This window comes from Nyctereutes procyonoides, unplaced genomic scaffold (assembly GCF_905146905.1).
Source record: "Nyctereutes procyonoides isolate TBG_1078 unplaced genomic scaffold, NYPRO_anot_genome, whole genome shotgun sequence".
In the NCBI taxonomy this organism is placed as follows: domain Eukaryota; kingdom Metazoa; phylum Chordata; class Mammalia; order Carnivora; family Canidae; genus Nyctereutes; species Nyctereutes procyonoides.
Window position 1 is genome coordinate 29,214,369 of NW_026575133.1, and position 26,887 is coordinate 29,241,255.

At 47.0% G+C, this 26,887-nt stretch overlaps 1 protein-coding gene across 5 annotated transcripts in view; it reads right to left on the reverse strand.

Annotated features, from left to right (window-relative positions):
* Positions 1-26,887, reverse strand: part of CLRN3 (clarin 3) — a 45,424-nt gene that overhangs the window by 14,639 nt on the left and 3,898 nt on the right. Inside the window, exons 2-4 of one of the 5 annotated variants that reach the window (XM_055299971.1) lie at positions 16,634-16,883; positions 9,332-9,511; positions 1,968-4,653 (exon numbers count right to left, since the gene is read on the reverse strand). In XM_055299971.1, coding sequence (XP_055155946.1) covers positions 4,373-4,653; positions 9,332-9,511; positions 16,634-16,862 — 690 coding nt within the window. In that variant the 5' untranslated portion in view covers positions 16,863-16,883 and the 3' untranslated portion in view covers positions 1,968-4,372. Of the gene's footprint in view, positions 1-1,967; positions 4,654-9,331; positions 9,512-16,633; positions 17,001-26,887 lie in introns of those variants that run through there. The other 4 variants (XM_055299970.1, XM_055299964.1, XM_055299963.1 and 1 more) reach the window with 4 other exon arrangements.

Sequence of the window (26,887 nt, forward strand, 5' to 3'; positions counted from 1 at the left end):
GTTGTCTGAAATTCCGACAGCGTGATCAATTTTCTGTCCCTGGGTGGGGTGAAAACACACGGCAGAAAGAACATTCCAGAACGGGAACAGAACCTGGGCATGCTTCGGGGCCTCCCACTCAGAGCATGTCGTGTGTCAGGCTTCCCACCTACCTCAGTTCCTCCTTGAGCACGGCGTTCGAAAGCCAGTGACCCTGGTCATCATGAGTAATCGGGCCTTCCTTCTATTTTCAGCAGCACAAAGTCCTTTGGTCACAGGATGTGTTGCCTTCTCTGGGTGTGTCATGTCACCCAGACCCCACCCTCTCCAGCTCAGGTTAGCACCCAGGCCGGCTGAAGGTTTTCTTCAAAACCAACTGGCTGCTTTGTTGGAACAAGCTGCTCCTTTTGGTTCTGAGTGAACGGGAGCCACCCTGAGATTCACACATGCGGTGAAATGTAACGGGGGCACCCAGTAGGCCGCGCCTTCCGTGGGGACCGCCTTCCCTTCCCACTTCCGTCCCGGGGCCCCACCGCGGGCCTGTGCCACCAGCCTGACGAAAAGCAGTGTTTTGGGAACTGAGTCAGATAGAGGCCGGGAAGCATACCCGTCCGAGTGTTGCTTTGACCTCTGCCTTGCCACCTGCCACCTTCAGACGCTCGGTCAAGTTTACCAACTTCCCTAGTCTAGGTTGTTTGGCGCTTGCTCACTTACCAAGCACAAGAATGGCGTGGCCTGCAGTAGCTAAGGGTGGGAGCACGAGCTCACCTTTAGTCCGGATTACAGTTTTTATATACTGAAGGGTCTGTGAGGGAGGATGGTGCCCGTTATCGGGGACCAGGAGCCTCCACACACCTCGGCGGGGTCCATCCCGCAACCCTGAGAGCAAATCCTGCTTTTGTCATCCCATTTCACAGATGAGTAGAGTGAGGCTCTCTGAGGTTAAGTAACTTCTCCACACAGGCAGGCAGCCTGACTCCAGAACGGCCCTCTCCATCCTATGCTGACTGTCATTTCTATTATTTACTTTTTAGTTTTTGGTCATGAAAAAACAGATAGAAGCTCAGAAGGGGCCATGAGTGGGCCAGCTCTGAGATCCCAGAGCAATTTACACATGGAGCCTCCAGCTGTGTCTCCACACCCTGGGTGATGAGGTTTTCGGGGGTGAGGATGGGGAACAGGGCTGTGTGGATGGATCTGCCTTCCACGCTTCTGGCTGAAGGATTTATCTGCCCACAGCCTCCCCCCACCCAGTGAGGGGGAGGGAGGTTCTGGGTGCCGGGGTCAGGAGAGCACAGTGTGGCTCAGGGACCAAGGACCAGTCTCTCTGTGCTGCAATTTCAGAATCAGAAAGCCTCCTGCCTCTGAGCCATCCACTCCCACACACGCTGGGCCCACGTCCTTAGTCAGGCTGCAGAAGGACATCAGATCAGGTGACTAAGAACCTGCCTTCAAGTCTGTGCTCTTTGGCAGGTTTCAGTGAAGGAGGAGGATGGTCATTGGGGGGGGGGTGATGTGCAGGCAGGAGAACCTGTTCTGGAGCTCTGCTTGGTGGCCACCTGCCCTTTGCAGAATCTGCAGGCTCCCAGGGCTTCCAAGAACACCGAGCAGGCCCTGAAGGCAGCAAGCAGCTGATTTGTCCACCCGTATGGCCACGTGTCACTTGCAGGAATAGCACTACTGTATGGCCATGGAGGGCTGGCTGCTGGAGCGCTGCACGGACCCTGAACAGTCTCATATCCATGGACACAATCCTTCCCGCCCTGCTTCATCCCCAGGGTTTGTTGAGATGAGCAAATAAAACTCTAATAGTGAGAGCAAAGCTTACCTGGGGGGGGGGGGGATGTCCCTGCCTCCCAAAGTGCTTTGCAAACATCAACTCACTGCTGGAGGGGGTGGGGGGGTGGGGGGTGGTAATCACTTTGACTTTATTTATTTATTTGTTAAAGATTATATTTATTTATTCATGAGAGACACAGAGAGACAGAGGCAGAAGCACAGGCAGAGGGAGAAGCAGGCACCATGCAGGGAGCCTGATGTGGGATCCCGGGTCTCCAGGATCACACCCTGGGCCAAAGGCAGCACTAAATCGCTGAGCCACCCAGGGATCCCCTCACTTTGAGTAAAGAATTAATTTCCCTAATATTATCATCATAGACCCTGTGTTCTTATAATATTGAAGAGGACAATATTCTATGTGATTTATTTATTTTTCAAGTGTGCATGAATCTTGTCATCCAGCTCATCGTCATAAGACCACATGGGCTAATTGGGGGGGGGGTGTCATATCATGACCGCTGGAAACTTCTAATTCCACAGAATAGTTCAGACCTTCAAAATAGTGCTTCATGTGGTTCCATGACAACAAACATAATGCGCATTCATGAAGTAATTTTAGAACAGCCGATCACGGCTACGTCTAGGAGAAGTCTGCAGACTTCATTCTTCTTTAAGATTTCTAAGGAACACACAGAGTTTCTACCTTCAGACACAGTAAGAGTCAAGCTCTTCATCCCCAGAACTGTGAACCGTACTTCCACATACCAGATTCCTGTTCTGAATGGTTCTTTAAAGGTTGCCTGTGATATAAGGCTTGAGATAGTTCACACTCTGAGATGAGGAAAAAGAGGAAACATGGTCTTTATATTTCATAGTGTCCTTTGCATTAACATGGGGTGTGAGCACCTACCTATTCAGCGATCATTTGCATGATTTGTTACCCATACCTGTTTCCTCTTCTATTGCTTGTCCACGTTATCCAAGCCCGATATAAAATCCAACCTTCAAAGAACATGAATGTTTTCAGTTTCAAAGAACTTAGAACCTTTTCACTGTTGAGAATCATATTTTTAATACGTCCAACGTTGCACAGCAAGTTAATTTATTAGCGTAACCTCGACTTGGGGGTGGGCGGTTATAGAGGACCGACCTTTCAGAGAATCAGCACAGTCTGGTGACTAAGTACCTGTTTTATGTGGAATTTAACAACTGCTTTTGGAATGTTTGTCCTGACTTCTCCATAGTAAGCTCTGCCGTGGCAGGTACCTGGGTTAGCATAGTGCTAATTGCATCATCATAGGTAGTCAATGGGAGTTTTTTGAATGAAAAATATTATTTCTAAGGAAGATTGTTGGAATATAGTAGATAAGAAGGTCATGAATCTCTAACAGCTTCATAAAGGATATATCTTTCTGTCCAAAGAGCTGCTGCTTCGAAAATTACACTAATAGATTTCTGCTCTGTTTGGCTTTGGTTCAATCAAGATGCGACGGGTCATGATTTCAGGATCCTGTCAGTGTCAAACCTGACTGATTTGTGGGATATTAGGGCCCAAAAGATCCTCGGAGGGATTTTCTAGAAGGATATCCTACTGGGAAAGTAGGTCTAATCCATTCTGGAGTTTTTCAAAAATTTCCTGATTGGCCATTGTGTTCTTTGGAGTCTGCGAACGCATTTTACTCACATGTTCTTAGAGGCCAACCCAACCTCTGTGTTCTGCATCTGCCTAGCCTTGACTTGGGGAATGCCTGCAAGCTCAGTGCTCCAAGCCACTGCTTAGCCTTTGGCTGGGCAGGAAGCCACTGATGGCTGATACACTCCCATCCGGCCAACTATACTGTGTCAACAACAAAGGGCTGGTTACTAGAACTTGTGGCAACGTTATATGTCCCTTTTTGACTAATTCACCACAATCCTTTTAAACCAGAGATACACATAGCCTCCCTTGTGTGAAGGCTTTAGGACTGTAGTTTTTATCTTTCCTTAATCTTCTCACTTTCTACTCTCTTCCATACAAAAACTGCACCTTGGAACCTCAAAAAAAAAATGCATTTGAAGGTCATATATCAGCACTTCTACCCACTACCAGGCTTGAATTATGTTGACAACCGAGGGTCCAGAGGACCAGGGCATTTATTCCCAAGTCTCGTACACCTTTTGCCTCCAATACCCGGTCCTGGAATGATGAGTTCTGATTCCCTCTGTCCCTGGAAGTCTTCACTCAAACAGTGGCATAAAAATACCTGGTCCCTCCTGAGGAGGAGGAGATCGTAGGTGCTAAAGTGCTTTAAACTACTTAAGGGAAAGATCCATACCACAAACCTTTATTGTCTTAGAGAGTGAGACCAGCTCGGGAGGGTCCATAGTCTCATAATCATTTTACTGCTTTGAATCGTGCATGGACTGGAGCGCTTTCCCTTCATCTTCCCCACCCTAGTGGGAAGAACCCTTTCCAAGGTGACATCATTTATGGAGTGTCCTGAGATACAAGACAATCACAAAGTGACAGTCAACCAGGGTTGCATGCTGATTGTCCAGACAAGCGAGCCGGTCGCTGCTGGGGAGCTGATGGACAGTGCAATAGACCTACTAACAAAATTACAGAACATTGGCTTCAGAATAGAATTCCATCTCTTGGAGCAGATTCCATGGGCTTTCTCTCCTCCTGTTTTCGCTGGTATCGGGCCTTCTGGTAGAAAAAAATGATGACCACTGTGACAACATTTAGAAGAATGACAAGCAGTGTGAGCCAAAACGAGTAACCATAGCTGTGGGTCACTCCTCCGTAGGTGGCTGCTGGATATACAGGGTACAGCGTCTGGGCCAGCTCTTTGGAGAGATGGTTGGATTGTGTGTTCCCCACGAACAGGATCATGGCCATGAAAACCAAGAACGCTGGAAAGAAGATTCAGTCTCATAAATGATATGATACTTTTTTTTTTTTTTACTGTCACTTTCTTTCTTGATGGACCCCGTGCTCTGTGGACAACTATGGACTGTCTACACGGGGATTTACAGTCTTCTAGGTACCGGAGCTTGAAGGAACCGTAACACCTGAGCTAGATTCTAGGCACCGACCACTAAAGACGGGGGGGGGGGGCAGCATCCAGCCAAAGGCAAACATAAGGTTCAAGACCTTTTGCGGAGCCCCTCCCTCAGCCCATGCCCACACAGCTGCGCGGAATGAACCCTGGAATGAGCAGACAGAAGAGCCAACAGGAAGCTTTCTAGAGAGGAGTGGATGGATGACAAGTACTGAAAGTTCAGAGCATTGCAAACAGAAGAGACCAGGCTACATGAAGACACACAGGGGGCAGTGAGCTCAGAGCCGCGGGGGCCACGAGACAGGTCCTGGCCGATGCGAGCTGCTCTGAGCATCCTGAGCACTGCCCGCTGAGGAGGCCACGTCCCCGCAGAGCTGCAGACACCACCTCAGAGCCCGGACTTGCATCCTGCTGACAGTGGAAGGTGGCGTGTAGCCAGGAAGGGTCTCCTCACTAAACTCGTGTGGGAAGAGAATTCAATCATTGTGTTCTCGTCCTTTTTTTTTTTTTTTTTTAATTCTTCACAACATCCTCCCCTGGAGAGTGTGTCTTGGTATTCACTTTGGAAAGTCACGTTGGCCCAGGTGGAGAACAGAGTTCTGGAGTTAGAGCGAGCCGGGTTCCAGGGCTCCAGCTACACGGCCCCGCACATGTGCTTCTCTGGGCCTCATGCCTCACCTTCCAAAGGGGATCAGCCTGACCAAGGCAAAGGGTAGACTTGGGGTTGGTTGGAACGGGGCTGGGCTGGGAATTGGGGAGGCGACCATGGCCAGAGGGCATCGGGTTCTCTCTGAGCGGATGGAACGTTCTAAGAGTGATGGAGGGGAGGGCTGTACATGTCTGTGAACATTTGCACAGCACTCAACAGACATTCTGGGGTCAACGTGTCCAGGCTGTAGCCCACGCCCAGGGACTTTTCCCAATCCTCCAAATGCCCTGACTCCAGGGCTTTGGTGTGAGGAGAGCTTTGACCTTGATGACGGACTTTCATCCTCAGCATGATGGTTCTGCTTCTCAATAATGTGTGCATACGAGAGCCCCCTCCTCTGATGCTCTATGCGTCTCACACTCCTTAATTATCCTTCATTACGTTCTTGTGAAATTTCTTATAAAAGCTTAGTCACAAAGGAGTAGGTGAACACAGGGTTGCACTTTTCTCTGCAGTGGGACGTGCTCGGCTTTGATATCAGTTGGGAGGGGCCGCCGCAGACAAGTGCTGACCTGAGCCCCTACACGAAGGAGATGCCTCTCCCTGACTGCTTCTCCTGGGCTCTGGAGCAGGGGATTTAGAGAGGGATATAGGGGGCCCCGTGGCAGGAGGGGGGAGCTCCCGAAGGCTCAGGAGGCTGTCTCCAGGCCTGGCCTGTCCGCATCAGGCCATGCAACCTGCCCCATCACTTTCTGCTCTCTGGGTTCCTGGGCTGAGGATCACATGTGTTGGGACAGACAATCTGCAAAGTCGTCTCAGGCTCCAACATTTTCTCCATCTACAGTGATATCCCCTGTGGTCAGGGTCAGGCCACCCCAGACCGCTGTGGGGCAAAGGGCAGCTGGGGTTGGAGGGCACGGGAGCCGCCTGGGAGGCTATGATGCTGCTGTTGTTTCCCTCAAAGCACAGTCTGCTCCTGTTCCTTCAGAACCTTGCTAGGGAGCCCACTTCCTCTTCCCTGCAGCCACGGGGAGCTTGTTCCAAGTCAACCTGAATGGGGATTTGCGGCACTTCCCTCTGGCTCCAGAGCCCTTGGAGCCAGCCTGACCAAGGTGACCAAGGCTCCTGCCAAGATGACCCGAAGCAAGGGTGTCAGTGGCATCTTTGTGCATAAAAGCTGTGTGCGGGCCAAGCCTCACATCATCAGGGTTTTCACTACGTGCTGCACGCTCAATGCACATGTGAGGAAAATCGGGAGTCCTCAGAGGCACACTCGGGGAAAATCTGGCTTCACAGGGCCCTGGGATCAAGAGGCCATGGGCAGGGGGGGCGTTCAGAGGATAGACGTGAAGCCCGACACCACACACATCTCCCTGCGACCCCTGCTAACTGCAGACCTCCTTCTTACACATCGACGTCTCCCTACATTTCTCTGCCCCCCAACAGCCTCTTCTCTGTGTTAGAACTTGCCCCAAGCCGGGAAAGGAATGCCGCACAGCTCTCTCCCTGGCAGACCATACTTTGTTGTTACAGGTAGGTGGGGATTGAGGGGAAGGCCGCCCGCCCTGCGTTTTTCATGTTTTCCTCCACAAACATGCATCGGCCTCTGCCACTTGCAAAGTCAGCTTATACTCAGTCGTGGGGACAAAGAGCTGGAAACTCCAGCCTTGCAGAAACAGAGTTTATGAAGCAATGGGCCTTGAGCCCTGCAGGCTGTCGAGCGGCGACGTGGTCCCGGCTTGTCCCTGAGGCCCCACATCCAATCCTGCTTTGGTACAGGCACCTGATTCCCCAGCCCCAGCTCTGAGGGGTCGGGTGTCCCAGCCACCAGGTGGTCAGCCAGGGAGTTCAACCCCACTGGGGGCCACGGAGATTGCTCCAGGGATGGGAAGGACAATTCTAGCTAGAGATTTGGGGGGAAAGAAGTCCTTTCTCCTGGGGTTGCTGGCAGCCATCCTGCCTCCGAGGGGACCAGCCCCCTGCCTAACGCCAGAGAGAGCACTGGCAAAATCAGGAGACAAGCACTGAGAGGAATCAGAGCTCCGAGGGTGGAGGCCGAGAGCCTGAATCCAGCTGTACCTGAGGCCACCGCTTTCTTTAGCTGCTTCATTATATGAGCAAAAATCAAAATAATCCTTTTTTTTTTTTTTTTTTGCCTTGGTAAAGAGTGCTGGGAGGTCCTGCCTTTTGTTCGACTGGGGTGACGGTCATCCTACGAATAGTGGGGGGGAAGGAAGCTTGGCTTTGGGGAGAAGGTATCTGAGTTTGTAACCAAGTCCTCAGCTCAGCTGCTGGTACCTTTGTGAGACCAGAGCTGGGCACACCGTGTGACTGGCCCACAGCCGGTGCCCATTCAATTGCTGGAGGCGGGAGCGGGGAGGGGGGAGGTTGGTTGTTTTTACCACCAGGTAATCAGACCACAGGAAGAAAGGAAAGGGCAAGTCATGTGTCATCCACACATGCTAAAGCAGCCCGGCCCCAAGTCCTCAGAGCCGAGGAGCGAGCCCGCCGTGTGGCCGTACCTGCAGTCCCAGTTCCCACCGCTGGCCCGGCTTAACGATTATGAATTGCACCCTTAAAAGCATCCCCTTTAGGGGCACCTGGGTGGCTCAGAGGTTGAGCATCTGCCTTCGGCTCAGGGCATGATCCCAGGGTCCTGGGATGGAGTCTCACATCGGGCTCCCTGCAGGGAGCCTGCTTCTCCCTCTGCCTGTGCCTCTGCCTCTCTCTCTGTGTTTCTCATGAATAAATAAATAAACCTCTTTTTAAAAATCCCCTTTTGAGCAGTGAGTTGCATGGATTTCCCTTGCTCTGTGCCATCTGGGGTGAGCTCATGCAGCTCCTCAACTGTTAGTTTGAAGAAGGCCACAGTGCTCCGGTCAGCGGTCAGGGCGCCCCTCCCCTGGGAGCCACAGCCCTGCGGACGGCCACGGCACAGAGCCCCGGGGATCTCTTCCCACCACCTGCCCCGGGCTTGGGCAAGGGTGGCCCCTCACGGAAAGACAAGAGGAAGCTGCCCACTGTCCTCCTTCAGGTTTCCTGTCACCTTAATATCCAAACCCTCTTGCCTGTGCTTGAAAGTTCCTGGCCTCTGTTGAAATGTGCTCCCTGGAACATGAAGCCACCTCCAGAGTCATCCCGCAGGTAGGACAGGCTTCTTCAGATCCGCTCTCAAGAGCAGGTGTTCATGGGGGGTGGGGAGAGCAGAGGAAATCTGGCACCTGGCGAGCCAGAGGGACCCCACTGGACCACGCCTCTGGGCAGTCACGGTGGCCGCTGAGCCTCGCGGAGACCCAGGGAGAGCCGCGCGTACTGTGACTGCCGCTCAGATCGGCTCCCCGTCTGCATGCAGCCCCACCCTGACCTTTACCATAAACAGATAAAGCGACCTGGCCACACCGTACAGAATCACCCAGGGCTCACAGGTCACCCACAAGAAGGGTGTTGGCCTCAGATTCTCTGGGTGACCTTTGTGGTTCTCTGTGGGGCAGCCATACAGCTGTGTCATGTGTGGATTTTAGCCCACAGTGACTTATTTGGAGGTGAGGCTCCGTGCGGGGACCCCGATGTGGGACTCGATCCCGGGACCCCAGGATCATGCCCTGGGCTGAAGGCAGACACTCAACTGCTGAGCCCCCCAGGTGTCCCAGCCCACCCGTGCATTTAAAACAATGTCATTTCCGAGGTGCTTAATAAATGCTGTAGGCTTACACAAATAACCCCCAGGCCCCTGCACACAACTTGGCACAGACTAGGTCTGCTTAATCTCCCCGGCTCTCGCTCACACCCTGTGTGTGTTCGTCGTGTGCCCGAGCAGCGGAGAGACGAGACACGGAGGCCAGCTCTCCGCGGAGCGCCAGGCGTTCCCGGGGACACTCACCACCAAGCCCGCTCCAGGTGTACACCCCCACTGGTCCCAGGAACGTCTGGTAGGGGTTGCTGATGCTGTTGTAGAACGTGAGCCCCGAACTGAGCAGCGAAGCGCACAGGCTGAGGACCAGGAACAGGATCGTCACCAAGTGCAGAGTTTTTTGGGAAGAGGTGTTCAATTTCTCTAAAACTAAAGCAGCGTTCGGTAAGCGCGGAGCACAGAAAGCAAACACCAAGGCCCCTAGACCCGAGGCTACCCCCACCCCCCGCCAGGCAGGCCTCTGCACTCGGGGTTAGGGATGGCGGGAGACACCTGCCAGGTGCTCGGGTTAGGGATGGTGGGAGACACCTGCCAGGTGCTCGGGGTTAGGGATGGTGGGAGGCACCCGCCAGGTGCTTGGGTTAGGGATGGCGGGAGGCACCCGTCAGGTGCTTGGGTTAGGGATGGTGGGAGGCACCCGTCAGGTGCTAAGGTTAGGGATGGCGGGAGACACGTGTCGGGGGGGCAGGGACAGGAAGGGGTGGGGCCCCAGGATCCGCCTTCCCTGCTTGAATGTGTGTGGCCTCCGGGCTTGGATAAGCGCCTCGCCATCCCAATTGTAATTTCCCCCAGTAAAGAGGGCGCCCTCCTTGATAAGCTGCCACAGGGCTGGACAACGTTCCTCGGGGCATCCTGGCCTCAGATGCTTGCCAGTGGGCATTGCCACAGCTCCTCATGGGCGGGGGTCCCTTGCTCTGAGCATTACTGGGCTTCCACTTGGGGACACTTATGGGGAGCCACCCTGAAAACCTGTGACAGAGAGGATCTGGTCAAGCCTGAGATTTCTGAGGTGAGCCCATTACTCAGAAGGAGGGGGTGAGGGGCTGATGGGGGTGACCGGGTAGCGGGGAGCCAGAGATGGCCCAGAGACAGGCAATGACAGCCGTGTGTACAGCTGAGGTGTCGGCCACACTTCCCGACTTCACTTTCCTTGGAGCCGGGGCCCCCAGGGCCCGTGTGGCTCAAACGCAGAAGGTGACCGCAGGGCGAACCACCAGAATTCTTCCCTAGCTCAAGTCCTCTCGGTTCTAACAGCATTTTATAAAATGTGCATATTTCTTAAGTGCAAAGGAGCTTCCAGGCATGGGTATGCACTCGTGCCCAACGAAACACAGATGCCCTGCGCTGTTGGCCACGGGTTCCTGCTTTTGCCACATCCTCCTGCTCCAACCGCCACCAGCCGAGGTCCCTAAGCAGCTGTTTCCTCTGCGCGCGCCTTTGTTTACGACACAGAATGACCAGACACCGGGGGCTGTCCCCACACTTCCCCGAAACCCCAGCCGCGCGTTTATAAAACATCTCCAAAGGCTGCCAGTGTGTCTTGGGGTCTTCGGTGATCGCCACCACGTTAAATAAAGTGTTTACCAAGATGTTCTGTGGAGAGCCACAATGACACATGGGAAAAGCAACCTGGGGAGAGGATTTCGGGGTTCATCGTCATATGCTCACAAAGTCTTTGGGAATTGTGAGTTACCAGAACCCTGACAGGGTGGGGAGGTCTGGTAAGAGAAAGTCAAAACCTTCTTCTTTCCATTCCTGTTTCTCAGGCCCTGGGAGAGATCGGGAACCGCTCACAGCCTGGCCACAGCTTTAAAGAACAGAAACCAGGCGTCACCGTCGGCCCAGGGCGTGATCCTGGAGACCTGGCATCGAGTCCCACGTTGGGCTCCCTGCATGGGGCCTGCTTCTCCCTCTGCCTGTCTCTGCCTCTGTCTCTCTCTGTGTATCTCATGAATAAATAAATAAAATCTTTAAAAAAAAAAGAAAAGAAAGAAAGAAAGAACAGAAACCAGAAAAGCCAGGAAAGACATCCCTTGTTCTCAGGCCCAGGGGCTCCTCATCTCTCTCTCTCTCTCTCTCTCTCTCTCTCTCTGAACCAGAGTGCTTCAAAGAACAGGGTCCCTGGGAACCAGAGGGGGGCCCCAGGATGTGGTGCGCACCAGGGGAGGCGCAGCCAAGCCTGCTCCTGACCTGCATCCTGGCAGCAGGGGGCCCTGTCTTTGCAAGGTGGTCCTTTTCATGCCCTGTCGCCTTCATTATTTAAAAGCTCTTCACTGGTGGTGGCTGCAAGTGATGAGTCACTGAATTCTACTCCAGAAACCAACACTGCTCTGCATGTTAACTAGCTAAAATTTATATTAAAAAAAAAAACACCCACATCTAAATAAATAAATAATAAATAAATAAATGCTCTTAATTGTGTCGTGCCCAAATGGGCATCTCTACGACCTCTGCCTGTAGTCCTAATGCTTCCTCCGGAGCAACGCAGAACCCACTTGCTCCTCTCTGGTCATTGAAGAGAGATGTGAGCCCCCGTGTGATTAACATCCCACATCTCCAGAATGTTCTTTGGAAGGCGTGATTCCAAAGCTCCCACCAGCCTGCCCCTGCTCTGTACACATTGACTCTGACTCTAAGCCTCAAAACACGCTGGCCAGAGCGGCACAGCTCTCTCTGCCCAAACGGATACCACCCCTCTCTCCTTCTCTTCACTTCTGAACATCTAAATTGTTAATTCTGATTTTTTTCTTTCTTTTCTTTTCTTTCTTTTTTTTTTTTTTAAGTCAGCAGTATGCTAGGAGGGAGACAGATTTCCTGTTGCTGGACAGTGGACATTGAGAGACTACAGAAACCAAACTGGTGGAAAGAGGAGTAGAGACTTGCATGCTGCCCCGTGCAAGCACGACCACACATCCGTGGGGACCCCGAGAACACAGGGGCCAGAAAAAGGGAGCTATCAGCCCAGCGACATGGCCCCGATGACCTCACCACCCTTGGTTAGAGAACATTCTGCTCCTCGGAGAGAGAGGCGGGCCTGGGAGCAAAGTTCAACTCACACATGTCCAATCTCCTTGTACCCAGTGGGGACTGGACTGTTTCACAATTTCCGCTCATGAATGACCCCCAGGCTGGCCCAAGTCCTCAGCACAGGCCTCTGTGTTATGCATCTCACAGAAGAACCCTCATGGCATAGGTTAAACGAAAAATGTGGTCCTGCCTGTCCCCACCTATTGCCTGGGTGGGGATGGCTGAGGTCCAATGGACCACCTGTCCCCGGGGTGCCACCTGCACCAGGGAAGCCCTTGGCCTGGGTCTTTCCGAAGGGTCTGAGCACAGGCTGAGACTCTAGCTCTTTGGGTCGCCCTGGAGACGCCGGGATCGGCGGCTCCTCCTGGATCTCATGCAGCACGTATCTGTTTTGAAACCAGTGGATGATGACCTCAGAGTAGAAGTAGATAAAAAATGGGAAGTAGGACACACCTGTTCAGAGGTGGAGGGTGGGATGCTGCAGAATTTCCAAGTGTGACCATGAGGAAGAATTGCTTCCCATTCCACTCACCCTGTTTGTCCCTCCCATCAAGGAGGAAGCTCGGAGCTCTCATCAGAAATTTGCCGGGGACCGAATAAACTCTGTGTGGAGCCAATAAGAAATAATTTGGATACTTAACTAGAAAATAGCCATTTTGGTGTGAGGAGAATGTCATCCCTGGAGTGTCCTGGAGAATATTTCTGCCTCAGACGCTTATTAAAAGCTATAAATGGATGTTCCTTTGCAAATGGTGAACATTGCACTTTTTTCAGAGTAAACCAGAAAGTGACAATGAGGTTAGGCTTTGTTTTTGACTGTTGGTAACATCTAACAGACATGATTTTTCAGAAGGGCTTCAATTTGGAGCCGACTGACTCATACTTCTCTTTGTATTAATGTAACAATTTAACTTAATTTTAAACTGCCGTATTTTAAAAATTCTATTTCAGCCTCTGAGTTTCCTGCCACACAGGTATGACAGCTGTATCTCTCAGCCCCCTCCTGGCTCAGAACTCAGACAATGAAAGCTGGAAATTCAGGGAAAGTTAGCAAGAATGAAGCAGAATAACCCCCACCCGCCCCAGCCCCCCCTAGCATCTGACAGCTGCTCTCTGCCTACAAAAGTAGCAAATACATTCCGTTCTTTCCTCTTCCTTTTCAGGGCCAAGCGTTGGAATCAGGAAAACCACCTCACAATTGGAACTAATTGCCCGGATTCTGGCAACCTCAGGAAAGAGGCCATGGCTCCCACAGCTGGGACGCAGAAATGTGCTGGGGGCGGTGGACTGCGTACAGAAATGGGTCATCTGGACATTGGGCTTTCTGTGCGTGGAGATTTAACCCTTCAGGATCCTCTTGCTGTATGGTCTTCCTAGCTCTGGTTTTCCATAAGTTCTCAGAGCCTGGGGGAGAGCCAGTGGCTTTGTGGGTGGGTGCGACCTGCCTCCACCCTCCTCTCGAGCTCTTGGGTCATCAGGGAGGCTGACTTGGTGGGCTCCTCAACCCGTGGGCCACAGTACACCCCTGACCAGCTGGGCCTTCCAGGTCTTCCAAGAAGTCCCCGTTGGCATGCCCAGCCTCTGAGAACTGTATCTGGGTTCTCTCACGGAGAAGCAGGGGGAGTGCATTTCCTGCCCTGTTCAACTCCATCACCCAGGGTGGTCATGTCTCTGGGGACAAACCAGTGGCTCCTCCTCCAAAAAAGTAGAGGTGTATAGGGGGAGGGGGTGGGTAAGCAAGAGTACTAAGGAAGAAATCAGCCTCCTTTGTCTCCTCGCAATGAATTTTTTTTTTTTTGCAGCAGATTTACTGTTCTAATTATTTTTATCTTGGGCCAATAGTGCAATTTTGAGTCCCCTCAGAACAAACGGGGTGGGTGGAGAAAAGGGACTGGCGGGTGGGGTGGGGGGGAACAGACTGGGCGAAACTCCCTGTCACTCTCATAGTCACCTGCACTGCCTGATTCAACTGAAGGGGGCCTTTCTCTAGACAGAAGCTATGGCGAGCCCACCAGGCCCAGGAGCAGTGCGCAATGCCCCTCAGCATCCCAGCCCCTCCTTCCCAGACCAGCTGCTCAGGGAAGTGTTTTTGGATTGAAATTCAATATCCAGAACTTTAGGAGCTGGCAAAAGCAAAGTGTCTACTGGTAGACACAGGGGCTGTAACTTTACATCTGGATATTGGACAGATTGAGAGGCCACTAGATGAAGCTAGTAGATCTCCTGGTCGAGCTGAGCTGGCTAAATAATCCAGTCACATGCGGGAGAGTTTCCTTAGCAGGTTTGACCGATTATTTTCCCCAGCCGTTGACCTATTGGTGGCCGAGTTCTTTTGGCTTGTTGAAACCAGCCATTGTCACCTCATACTGTGCTGTCATCTCAAAATCTACAGCCAGAATTGGCACAGTGTGCGGAAACGTAGCCGAGCTTTGCGATACAAACTACCCTTTGGAGATAGATGTTCATTGTGATCTCATCCTGGCCAGGAAGCTGATAGTGTTCACATCTTAAAAGGAAAAAAATAAAATAAAATAAAATAAAAAAAAGGAAAAGTTAATGTATCACTGCTGGGGAAGGGGAAGTGGCATTTTTACGGATTTTATTTTACTGCCAAAGATTGGTTTCTGATTTGAGCTGAGCCCCGTGTAGTCCTGAGAAACCAGCAGGGCAGCAGCCGTACCTCCAATTCTGCTCTCCAGGGAACACAGGCCTGGGTCTGCAGCAACTGAACACCATGATATACGTCCTCCTTATGTGACTATCCCCTATCTTACAGAACTGCTTACAAGTGTTCCAAATTCAGTGACTGCTAAAACCATCAGCAGTGAAGACTCCCTGGGCTCTGGGGGGCCCCCCAATAGACAGTGGCCAGAGCACCTCTGATGTGCTCTTACTGATTAGGGGGTGGCTTATTTTCTACAGCACCTGGACCCTGGGAGAGTGGTGACTTCAGAAAGTTGAACGTGGCTCTGCAGTAACAAAGAATAAAAGTAGAGGGCCAGGCAAAAAAAATGCAAATAGTGTGCCTCCTTCATGCTGCCATATGGCGCTGCAGTGCCCACTTGGCCCTGTGCCCTCGGGGTCGTCCAAGACCATGTCTCTCCCTGCTAACTCCACACTGTTGTGCTCACTGCCCTCACCCCGGGCTTTAGAGCCAGGCCCGGACCTCCCTTGCCTCCCCTGAGCTCTCCTGACATAGGTAATCAGGGCCCTCACTGAAGCCATGGATCTCGGCTTGGAACCGACTGGTTCCAAACAGACAGCATGAAAATCAAAAAAAATCACCGGCTGTTATCTCATATTTAAAATTTTTTCAATGTGTCTGGGGATTTAGGAACTAGTACACATTCTGGTTTTGAAAATGCTATTCGCATACTGAATGTGTGACTGTGTGTTTGAAAGTCTTAGTTTCTGGTTGCTGCAAAGGGAATATTCCTTGTCTTTCTGAGACGCTGAGGCCGGTGCTGGAGGAGGTGTGCAACATCACTAAAACACCGGAGGAGACCTTGCTATTGCTAATGTCAAAAGGACAAATTTCATAACTTGGAGATACAACTATGTTGCTCAGGGCTTAAGGCTCAAACTCAAACTAAATATTACATCTATATGAGGTAGAAAATGACCCACATTTATAAGTCAGCACCTAATGCCTGAGTCATAGCCCATAATGCCTGTCTACCTGCATGCAACACTCCTCAATGCAAAGTCCACTCAAGGTGCTAAATAATTTACAAATGTTGCTTTTAAATGTTGAGAGCATCATGGTATATATTCAGTCTTCGAAAGTCAAATAAGTAGCTAAATTCAGTTTATCATTCTTAATGGATTTTTGTGTTCCACTCCCTAAGAGAGGAGGGCATTATGATGTAAGAAATCAGGAAACAAAATTAGGAATTCCTATAAAACATGCAATTAATAGAAATTTAATATCATGTCTGACACCAATGAGATATTTTGGAGGTTAAAATCCAAATTCAAGTTGATTAAAGAAACGAACTGCAGATCTAGAAGTGAGAGCTTGACTCACTCATATTTTCCACTTCATTTTTTTCCTCACCAAGATGCCACTAATGAAGTTCTGGCCAGAGGCTATTGCTCCAACTAAAAATCCACCGTGAATACAATGAAAAATACTGTTCCCACTATCCTCCCATGTTGGATACCATATCCTGGCCGGATATACTTATTTATTTGTCAGTAAACTCGATAGTACCGCTTCAACACAGCCTCTGCCAGAATTATGTAGACGGTGGTGCTAATAGACACACCCAGAGTGAGGAAGCTAAAATAATAATGTGGGTGAATTTTCAAAATTTAAAATATATATTCATATCTATGAGCCAGCTCAGAGCTCACAAGGAAATCAGTTTTCAACAGTTATTTGGCCCCAGTAGAGGATGCAATAAGTCTTAACCCAGTTAACGCAATCTCGCTGTACCCATTCAGAATTAATGTCTCATTTACCTCCAAAGTCTTTGTCTGATTCCTCGAGTCCATGACTGAATTCTTGACGGCTCTTGCCACGGAAGAGTCCGTAGGTGATAATGAGACTACCGTTTGAAGAAGAGTCACTGATAGCGATTCTGCTGCTGACCCATTCTTGGGTCCCGAGCATAGAGCAGACTACGATGAAGGCCCCAAAGCTTGTTAAAAAGCTTGATAGGAACATCAGTATTTTCTTTGTCGTAGGCATCTTCTCGGGAAAGTAGAGGTCCTAAGGTCAAAAAAGAAAGCAACGGTCTGCTTATAATATGTTTGGGCCTTATCATTTGATGTCCAGTATTTAGAAATGGAGTCGAATGAATGCTTCTTGTAAAATATAAAAGCTTGCTCTTCGAGGGACAAAATGCCCCAGGAACACTGGACTATGAATATAGTCGTAAAGATTTACAGTGGCTGAACTTTGGTCTGGAGTTAGGGGTTGCTACGGTTACAGCCAACCAGCAGAAACAAGGGAGCAGGCACAGTCTTCCTGAGGACTTCCTTGAGCACACGGTTAATCTATAACTCTTTGTCACGTGCCGTCGAAGCAAGGTCGGCCTACCACGTCAGGGCCAGGACCCCTAAAACACGAGGGCCTGTCCTTCCCAAATGTCGCGGACGCTAGCAGCCAACATCCTAGACTTGCTTTACCCGTTAAGGGAGGGACCCTAACAACAGTTCAAAAAGGAACACGAAGAAGATTAAGCCTTTGCTGATGATGCTGGGGGATGTAAAGAGCAAAGTCGACAGCCTCCTTAGTTTTAGACCTTCTTAGAGAGATGCACCATTCAAATTTCCGCTCCCAAACTAGATCATAGTCGTACATTATTCAAATCCTAACTTGAGAGGGTCCATCTTTATTTGTCTTTAGTACTCCTTCCACATAACCCTTGTCATAACTAGGTATTTCCTGGCTCAGATTTCTGGAAATGAGTCAAGGCACTGAAGGTGAAAGTGTAGCAACATGAGAAAGATTTGTACCAATCTGACCACTCACCTTTATGCAATTGAATGGGCATGCTTTATCTTTACAGCATTGTATATTCTTGGGAAAATTTATTTTTTCCGATTAAGTATATTTGTTTTGACGACATTTTTAAAGGATAGGACAGAATTTCAGTAGTTTTTTCCTTTGAGCCTATTTTCCAGAGTGAAATGATTTTGTCTCATGATATGCACTTTAGATACGCTCACACAAAAAAGATATCAAATAGAACTAACAAAAATAAAGAAAGCAAATATAATTAAAAATTCACCCTAAAAGAAGTAATTCTGTTCATACATGGGCAGAGACTTTCATCCCCACGTCTTTATGTCTATGTCTACTTTCACGTTAAAATCAAGTTCTACTTTATGTTCAGCTCTGAAATGCGCTATTACAGATCTCATCAATTTGTCATGGGACTCTTCACCAATTGATCAAGTTTGCCATTGTGCCAAGTAATCATAATTTACTCACGCATATCTTTTTGGTGGGACATTTTAGTTGTTTCCAGTTTTTCGCTGCTATATCCACGGTGCGATGACGCCTCTTCTATGTTCAATTTTGCTAGCCTTTCCAGGTGTTTCTTTGTGATGAATTCTCACACATAAAACTGTTAAGTCAACAAGTGCATGTAGACCCACGGCAGGTTTCAGCCAGTTTAAACACCTGCCAACAGCACTTTGGGCAGAGGGCTCATTTTCCCACAACCCCATCACCACACACTATTACTAATCCTTTTCGCCTTTCACAAGCTATGAGAAGAGAAATAGGTCGTTGGTATGATTTTTTTTAAAAAGGAGCAGTAAGGTTAACTTCTATTTGCATTTTGATTGTTCATTGTTTTTTTTTTTTTGTTTACACAAATGTGTGTTGACATTTGTCTGTTGACAGTGTTGGTTCATTTATTACATAGAGATGTTATTTTATATATGATTGTACAGTAAGGGTATTAACCTGTGTCAACTCCACATGATAAGTATACGTGTATGTGTATGGATATGTGAGTCTACATATTAATTTTGTGGTTTGTATTTCACATATTGGCAGGACTTTTGTGTACATCTTTGTGGATGCTTTGCTGCCTAAAGTTAAAAAAGTCTATGTAGTTAGTCAAATATTTCAGTCTTACACATTGTGCTTCCTGGATTTGGTATCTCAACTCCCAAGCCATAAGGCTGTCTACATATTCAAACCAGCTCAAGCTTGCTTAAAAATGGAAAAGTGACGTACTGGGTAAGGGTACACGGTTATCTCGCAGTCCCCCGGGGAGGGTGACAATGAGGACTCTGGGTGTCTCCCGAACTAGCGATTTCCATTTTCTCTGCTCCTTTCTACATATGTTCCATTCTTCTGGGTTTACTATTTTAACATTAAAAGTCATTTTTGTCAGTATTGAATTTCTGTCCTTACACTTGTTTTTCTCTTTCTAGATTTTCTGAAATAAATGTTTTATTTCCTTAATTATTTTGTTGTTGAATTAATAATGAAATTATTTAAAACTGAATTTTGTCTCAACATAGGACTTTGGCCAACTCCCACAGATTTTACATAGAGTCTTTTGTAAACAGACATGTGATGTCTTGATATTGCAATCTTTGTTTCTTCCTTATTGAGGAATAAATTTGTAAAATAATTATATGATGGTATTGTTTCTATTTTTACTTTTCGGTAATTTTGATAAAAGAATATAGTCTTACAATATTTACGCCTTGATTTTATTGATATTTTCTGTGCAAGTCAACTTATAAGCCACTTTTATTAAGGTTTGTAACATTTCATGTCATTTGATGCTATTCCATTTCATGGATTTGTCATTCATTTAATGGTGTTCTATTTTGGACATTCGGAGTGTTGTTATTTTCTTTCCTATATAATCTTGCCTGATTACAGACTGTTAATTATAGCCTCAAGATAAATTCCTGGAGAACTGCTGGTTCATATAGACATTTTTGGATTTTTTTAATACCAAATGCAAATTGGCCTTCAGATGTGTCTCCAACTCCTGATCCCACCAGCAATGTATGAGAAAGCTTTCTCCTCTATAGAGCTAGAGAAGACTGGCTATTAAGTTTTTAATTTTTGTCATTGTTGTGGGTAATATTGAATCACCTGTATATACACTGCATCATCTATATATTTCATGTATGCAACGATTATATGGTCTACTTTTCTGGATCCCTACATTTTTGCCTTTTCTAGAGTTTCATAGAAATGATATGTTCCAGTATGTAGTCTTTTGTATCTGGCTTGCTTTGACGTTCATCTAAATGCACCTTATTTTGCTAACCCATTCAGCCATTGGTGGACACTTGGGTAGACTCAAGTCATCAATTATTATGAATATGCTATTATGAAAATTTGCATACAAGTCTTTGTGTCAATATTTACTTTCCTTTCTCTCAGATAAATAGATAGGACAGAAATTGCCAGGACATGTGGTAAATAGATTTAACTTTAGAAGAAGCCAACAGAATGTGCCAAGTGCATTCCCACAAGTAATGCGCTTGGGGGTTCCAGTTGCTCTATATCCTCTCCAACACTTGTTGTTATCAGTCCCTTATAATTTTACATTATACTGAGTGCTTTGTAGTGTCTCACTATGGTTTTGATTTGCATTTTGCTAATATTAATAATTGGGCATCTTTTTATGTGCTTATTTGCCACTTGTATACTTCCTCTGGTGAAGTATCCATGTAAATCTTTTGCCCACTTTTAAAAAAGATTATTTATTTATTTATTTATTCATAGGAGACACAGAAAGAGAGAGAGAGGCAGAGATGTAGACAGAGGGAGAAGCAGGATCACTGCAGGGAGTCTGATGCGGGACTCAATCCTAAGACCTTGGGATCACAACCTGAGCTGAAGGCAGACGCTCAACACCCAGTTTCCCCTTTTGCCCATTTTCTTAGCTTGGCTCATCTTCTTGTTGAGTTCCATGGGTTCTTTCTTTTATGTTTTTTGCATGGAAGTCCTTTATTACACACACGCTTTGCAACTATTTTCCTCGTCTCTGACTCACCTTTTCATTTTCTTTTTCTTTTTTTTTAATTTTTTTAAAATTTTTATTTATTGTTTATGATAGTCACAGAGAGAGAGAGAGAGGCAGAGACACAGGCAGAGGGAGAAGCAGGCTCCATGCACCGGGAGCCCGACATGGGATTCGATCCCGGCTCTCCAGGATCGCGCCCTGGGCCAAAGGCAGGCGCCAAACCACTGCGCCACCCAGGGATCCCACCTTTTCATTTTCTTAACACTGTTCTTCAAAGAGAAAAACAATTTAAATTTTAGGGAAGTCATATTTACCTATATCTCTATTTTACAAATTGTGATTCAAATAGGAGATTTAGAAAATCTTTGTCCAACCAAAGACTGCAAAGATTTTTTTCTCCTGCATTTTCTTCTAGATGTTTTATCATTTCAACTCTTACATTGGTGGTTATTGTGTATTTTAAGTTACCTTTTGTATATAGTATGAAATAAGATCTAAGGCTCATCCTTAGACACGTGGATGTGCAACTGTTCAAGTCTGATGTCACGAACAGCTCATTTCCTAATGAATTGCCTTGGCGTTTTTGTTGAAAATCAGATGATCACATTTGTGTGGGTCTCTTTCTGGATTCTCTGTCACAAGGTCTTTCTTCCTAGCTGTGTATAAGTTCCAGGAAGTGTTTGTCACACTGATTTCCAGTGGGTCTTTTGCTGGCCCTACATAGCTACCTCACAGGTGTGGATCAGCGCTCAGCCAAAAATTCTAGGGATCCCTCCACAGCTTACTCTCCACAGTACTATATCTCCAGTTCTAGCTGCCTTTGCCTCCCCAATTTCTGATTCCCCTCTTTCTGGGCTATTTATGTCTTCCTCTTCTTCCTTGGAAACTACCTGGGGCAGTGATCAGTCTCCTCTCTTTTTTTCTCCTCTTGGAAATCACGGCCCTATGCTGCCCACTGTCTGGTGTCTAGACATTTTCTGTTCTATTGATTTCTTTTTTTAAAAAAAATTTTTATTTATTTATGATAGTCACACACAGAGAGAGAGAGAGAGGCAGAGACACAGGCAGAGGGAGAAGCAGGCTCCATGCACTGGGAGCCCGATGTGGGACTCGATCCTGGGTCTCCAGGATCGCGCCCTGGGCCAAAGGCAGGCGCCAAACCGCTGCGCCACCCAGGGATCCCTCTATTGATTTCTTAAGCCTGGAGAGTCAGTCTGGTTCCTGTTATTCTGTCATGGTCAAAGGAGGCTTTATTCTTAAATGACAATATGACTGCCACATTGTCTTCCCTTCAGAATTTTGTGCACATTGGTCTATTGTACTTTGACATTGAAAGCTGTTGTAGAAGAACCTGAGGTCAGCCTTACTTCTTGCCTCTCTTTGGGACTTACTTGTCCCAGTAGCATAGCTTTCAAGTCTCTACTTGTGAGATCTCATCACCTGGTAACCTGGTTATGTTTTGTAGAGATTGTTCCCTATAATTTTTTTTTATTTTTCTTTTTATTCATGAGTTCTCTTTTCACTCTGCCCATTCAGTTTATTGCAAAGACATATTTCTGTGTCATTTCCATGAGCTGTGGGCTCTCTTTGCTGAAATCTTATACTGCAGGCCCACTGGTTGTTGAGTTGGGTTATCTGTGACCCACTATTTCTCTCTGATTGTTTAGTGGTTTATCTTTTTCCTCTGGATGCACTGCCACTTCCCTCCATAATGATAACTTGTCTTTCAGCCAAGTCTTTTTTCTAATTTATATAAAAGTATGAAATATGTAAATCTGAAATTGTGTGGTTTGGAGTTCTAATTTGTTTTCTTTGCTCTGCAATTTCCTTTTCAACACATCTCTGTTGTTTTATTATCTTTTACTCCTTTGTTTTATTAAATTCTTTTTTTAAAAAAAGATTTAATTTATTCATTTGTTAGAGACACAGAGAGATGCAGAGACATAGGCAGAAGGAGAAGCAGGCTCCCTGCTGGGAGCCCAATGCAGGATTCAATCCCAGGACCCTGGGATCATGCACTGAGCCAAAGGCAGACACTCAACCACTGACCCACCCAGGCGCCCCTTATTAAACTCTTTTTATTATCAGTTCTTACATAGCACAGTGTATGCAGGGGAAACTGCTTTTATTCATGGGATTGAGTGTTTTCCATCCTGAAGAGGGTTTACTCTGTATTTCTCTCCTCTTGTTCTTTGTTTGCATAGTTCCCTTGGCACTTTTTCCCCCATAAGCAATGGGGAATGACTTTTCAGCATAAAGTGCTGAAAGTGGACAGGCCTGTCCAACCATTGGTTTGTTCTAGCAGATTTTGAGTGATTCACCCTGACATCCTGCTCACCTTATCTGGGCCTACTTGGTTGTATCTTCTCCAAGTTTTGGTTTTTGGCTAGATGGCTTTCTGTCTTATTTTTTTCCAAATGCATGCAGGAAGGGAAGCACATACAGAGCTCTGACAAAAACACCTAAGTCAAGTTAGCTCAAGTTCACGTTAATTTGGAACAATTGCAACCTCATGCATAACCTGACACAGGGCCTCAAACACGGTCACCTTGTCTTGCTCTGTTTCCATCTGCTGGTTGTGTTTCTTAAGGCTCTGCTCCTGAGTTCATAGACTCTCATCTTTGCCCAGAACTTCTATCCTTTCAGCTTCAAGTTCTTGTAAAACAAAACTAAACAACCCCCCCCCCCGCAAAACACAGCAATGACATCACCCTTATACTTCTACCCCAGAAGACTGTTGGCATTTTGTTGGCTCGAATGTTGTCAGACACCCTGAGGCCTAGAGTTCAGGGGAAGAAGTCTTGTTATTGGAGTTGCTTTTGACTCATTTTGAGTTTGTGGAGGTAGAAACTGTGACCTTGCCCCAAATCCAGAACCTTTCTCAAAGAGGTTTGGGAGTCTCCTGGGCATAACAGGGACACAGCCTTACCTCTTTGTTGGGGGACAAGGAGGCCTAGCACCCCTCTAGGAAGATGGATGCATAAAGGCAGACAATGACCAGGAGAGGGGACAAGGAAAGGGACGTCAGGGCTTGGGCTGCAGAGCCCACCACACTTAGAACCCAGTCTGGGGCAAGAAGCCCTCACAGGAAGGGACAGAGCAAGACCAAAATCTAAGACAAAGGCCGGAGCAGCAGCTGGCGGGTGGCGCTGAGTTGGTCACTTCAACTCCACTCGGGATTTTTAACAATACCATCTCTAGGCCCTTGACAATTTTATCTAAATTAATTGTGTCTGTATTAATCAGCAGGACACCATTTACATCAGTGTAGTTGTAACAGAATCTCAAATGGCATATCAATAATTGTTTTCTAATACGTGAAAATAAATATGCAATTTGCATATGAAGTAAAACCTGGCCACCTTGCAGGATCCCCATCTGCAGTCATCTCTGAGGTCCTCCGCACACGTCTCTGCTAACCGGATCTTACTTTGGGAAATGCTAGCTGGACGGTACGAAGAAGGAAATGCCCTCGGTGTGGCCAGAATGCACCAGGTCAAGCCGCTACCTTTGTTCCTTTTTACAATTTGAAGCTGCTGATTCCTTTCTCTGTTTGTCACGGGGGTAATTAAACGTGAGTGGTTGTTAATTTTTTTCTTCTTTTTTTTTTTTGGTGTATTTTCAGAGTCACAAATATGCACCTTGTGCACACAAAGCTCTAGAGTACATAATAGGATTTATCTTACTCTTTTAAATTAATTCATATCCATTTATGTTTTTCTTATAAAATGTACATAGTTTACACATACCTTTGGGATATTTCGGTAGAAAGAGTGCCTTGGTATGATCCTAATTTTCCATTAAAGAGGCACTTTTTTTTTTTTAATACATAAAAGCCTTTCCTAACATGACAAAGCTTCAAGGAACCAAGCATTAAATTTTTTTTATCCTTCTTTAACAACAAATAAGAAATAGCTACCTATATCTTGTTTACCAAGAGCATTGACCTAGTATCTCACTGCTGTGTTATATATGATCACCAATTTTTCCCTCAATTCCTAAGAGCAAAGTGAAAATATATACAAGGCAAAAACTAGATGGATAAAAAACTATTCCATAGGTGATAATGTTCTGTGGATTACATACACCGATTTCATGGTGAAAAATGAAGTCATTTCCTTCTGCTAAAATTCTGTTGCAGGTCACAAAGCTTTTCAAAGAGGTTGGGAGAAAAATACTTTTCCTGGAGTGTAAGCAATTCTGAGAGACTGTGATTTTTATTTAATTTTATTTTTTATTTCTTAAAGATTTTATTTATTGATTCTGAGAGACACAGAGAGAGACACACACACATAGGCAGAGGGAGAAGCAGGCTTCCTGTGGGGAGCCCAATGCGTGACTCGATCCCAGGACCCTGGGATCATGACCTGAGCCAAAGGCAGATGCTCAACCCCTGAGCCACCCAGGTGCTCTGAGAGACTGTGACTTTTAAGTGAGGAATAAAAAGATATTACATGCATTATGAAATCACTTTAAACAGATCACAGAAGTTTTGTGCTGGATTGTTTTGTTACTTGGCCTTCTAAGGGTATCAACCATAATTTTTAGACATCGGTTTACTTAAGGGATTAAATCAAAGTTTCCTAATCACATAAGAAGTAACTAAGATATTTGCTACTGTAAATGGAACAATAACGTGCCCTCACACTTACATACATGAAAACTTATTTCCAAATGAGTCACACACACGTATTGTTCATCTATTAAAAAAAACAACTCGTATTCTCTATTTTTTTAAAAAAGATTTTTATTTATTTACTTGAGAGAGACAGAGAGACAGAGATAGGAAGCAGGGAGGGGAGAGAGAAGCAGAATCCTTGCTGAGTAGAGAGGCCCAACAAGGGACTCGATCTTGAAATCATGACCTGAGCCAAAGGCAGATGCTTAGCAGACTCAGCCACCCAGGGGCCCCTGTATTCCCTAATCACACATACTCTCCTATGTGAGCCTTGATATATGAACAAGGACGTTCCTCACAGCATCTTTGTATTAGAAAACAGCTGGGGACCACTGAAGTGGCTTATGACAGAAGAGTATTCGAATAAATGGTGGTGTATTTGCATATCGACTTCGGTGTTACAATGAATATGATTATGAAAAATATCCAGATAGTACAATTCAGGTGGAAGAAAATTCATATGTATATACTTTTGTAAATGCCTAGGGTTCTTCCGGAAGGACAGAGAAGAAACTGGCTACTGACCTGGTCTCAGGAGATGTGAACCTGTTGTCTGGGGAACAAGGAAGTAAGCAAGACCTAGGTTTTTCAGTTTTCTTTTAAAAAGCATTTTGGATTTTGAGCCTTGTGTATGTATCCCTAATTTTTTAAGCATCATGTTCACTGCCATTTAGGTAACATAACTACATCACTTCACTACACTTACTAATTGCGACTCTGAACGCCACATACACAGCACTTGAATTGCTACATGTATGTATAATGTACATAATATTGATTTACTTGAAAGTCTTTCACTCTGTGCGATTTAAGTTGCTTTCCAAGTGCTAACGATGCAAAAATGAAGGGGACTCAGCCTCTGGGGAAGTAATCCATGTAGATGGCTATAGACCAAGGTAATAAGTATTTGAAGTAAAGGTGGTAAATACGGTTATAACCGTGACAATGGGACAGATACTAAATTTATCCTGCTGTCATCAAAAAGTATAAAACCAGAGGAAAAAAAGTATGTGGTAAAGGGTTTTGGGGGGGGGGTCAATGGACAGCCATGATCCTTGAGAGGAACAGAACATGAAAGATGAACACATTAGTCCCTGAGAGCTGCCAGGGTCACTCTCTGAAGGGCAGCATGGAGAGGTAAACTCACGCGGGGAGCGGGGAGCGGGGAGCAGAGGACAGAAATCCAGTTTGCATCCAGGAAGCTGGGAATACACGAGGCAGGGGACCCAAGCAGTGCGGCCCGGGCTATAAAGAAGCTCTAGCGCTCTTCCCAAGAGCCCTGAAGGTCTTCCATCTAATAGGAAGCTGTGCATTTCCAGGATGAAACAGTGCATCATAAAACACATCCGGGGGTGAGCGTGGGGGGTGTGAGATTGGAGGGCATTCCAGGAATTCCAATCGGCTAGAGTGGAAAGACCTTGTCCAATGCCTCCCAGCTTCAGCTCGGACCTCAGAAAGGCCATGCCTTGGGACCGAGGCTCTAGCTCTAGAGATCAGCATAGCCATCCTGCGTGTCCTCATTGTGGGCATAGGTCCTAGAAGCAGTTTTCCTTGCTTGCCCTGCCCCGTGGCCAATGGATCACC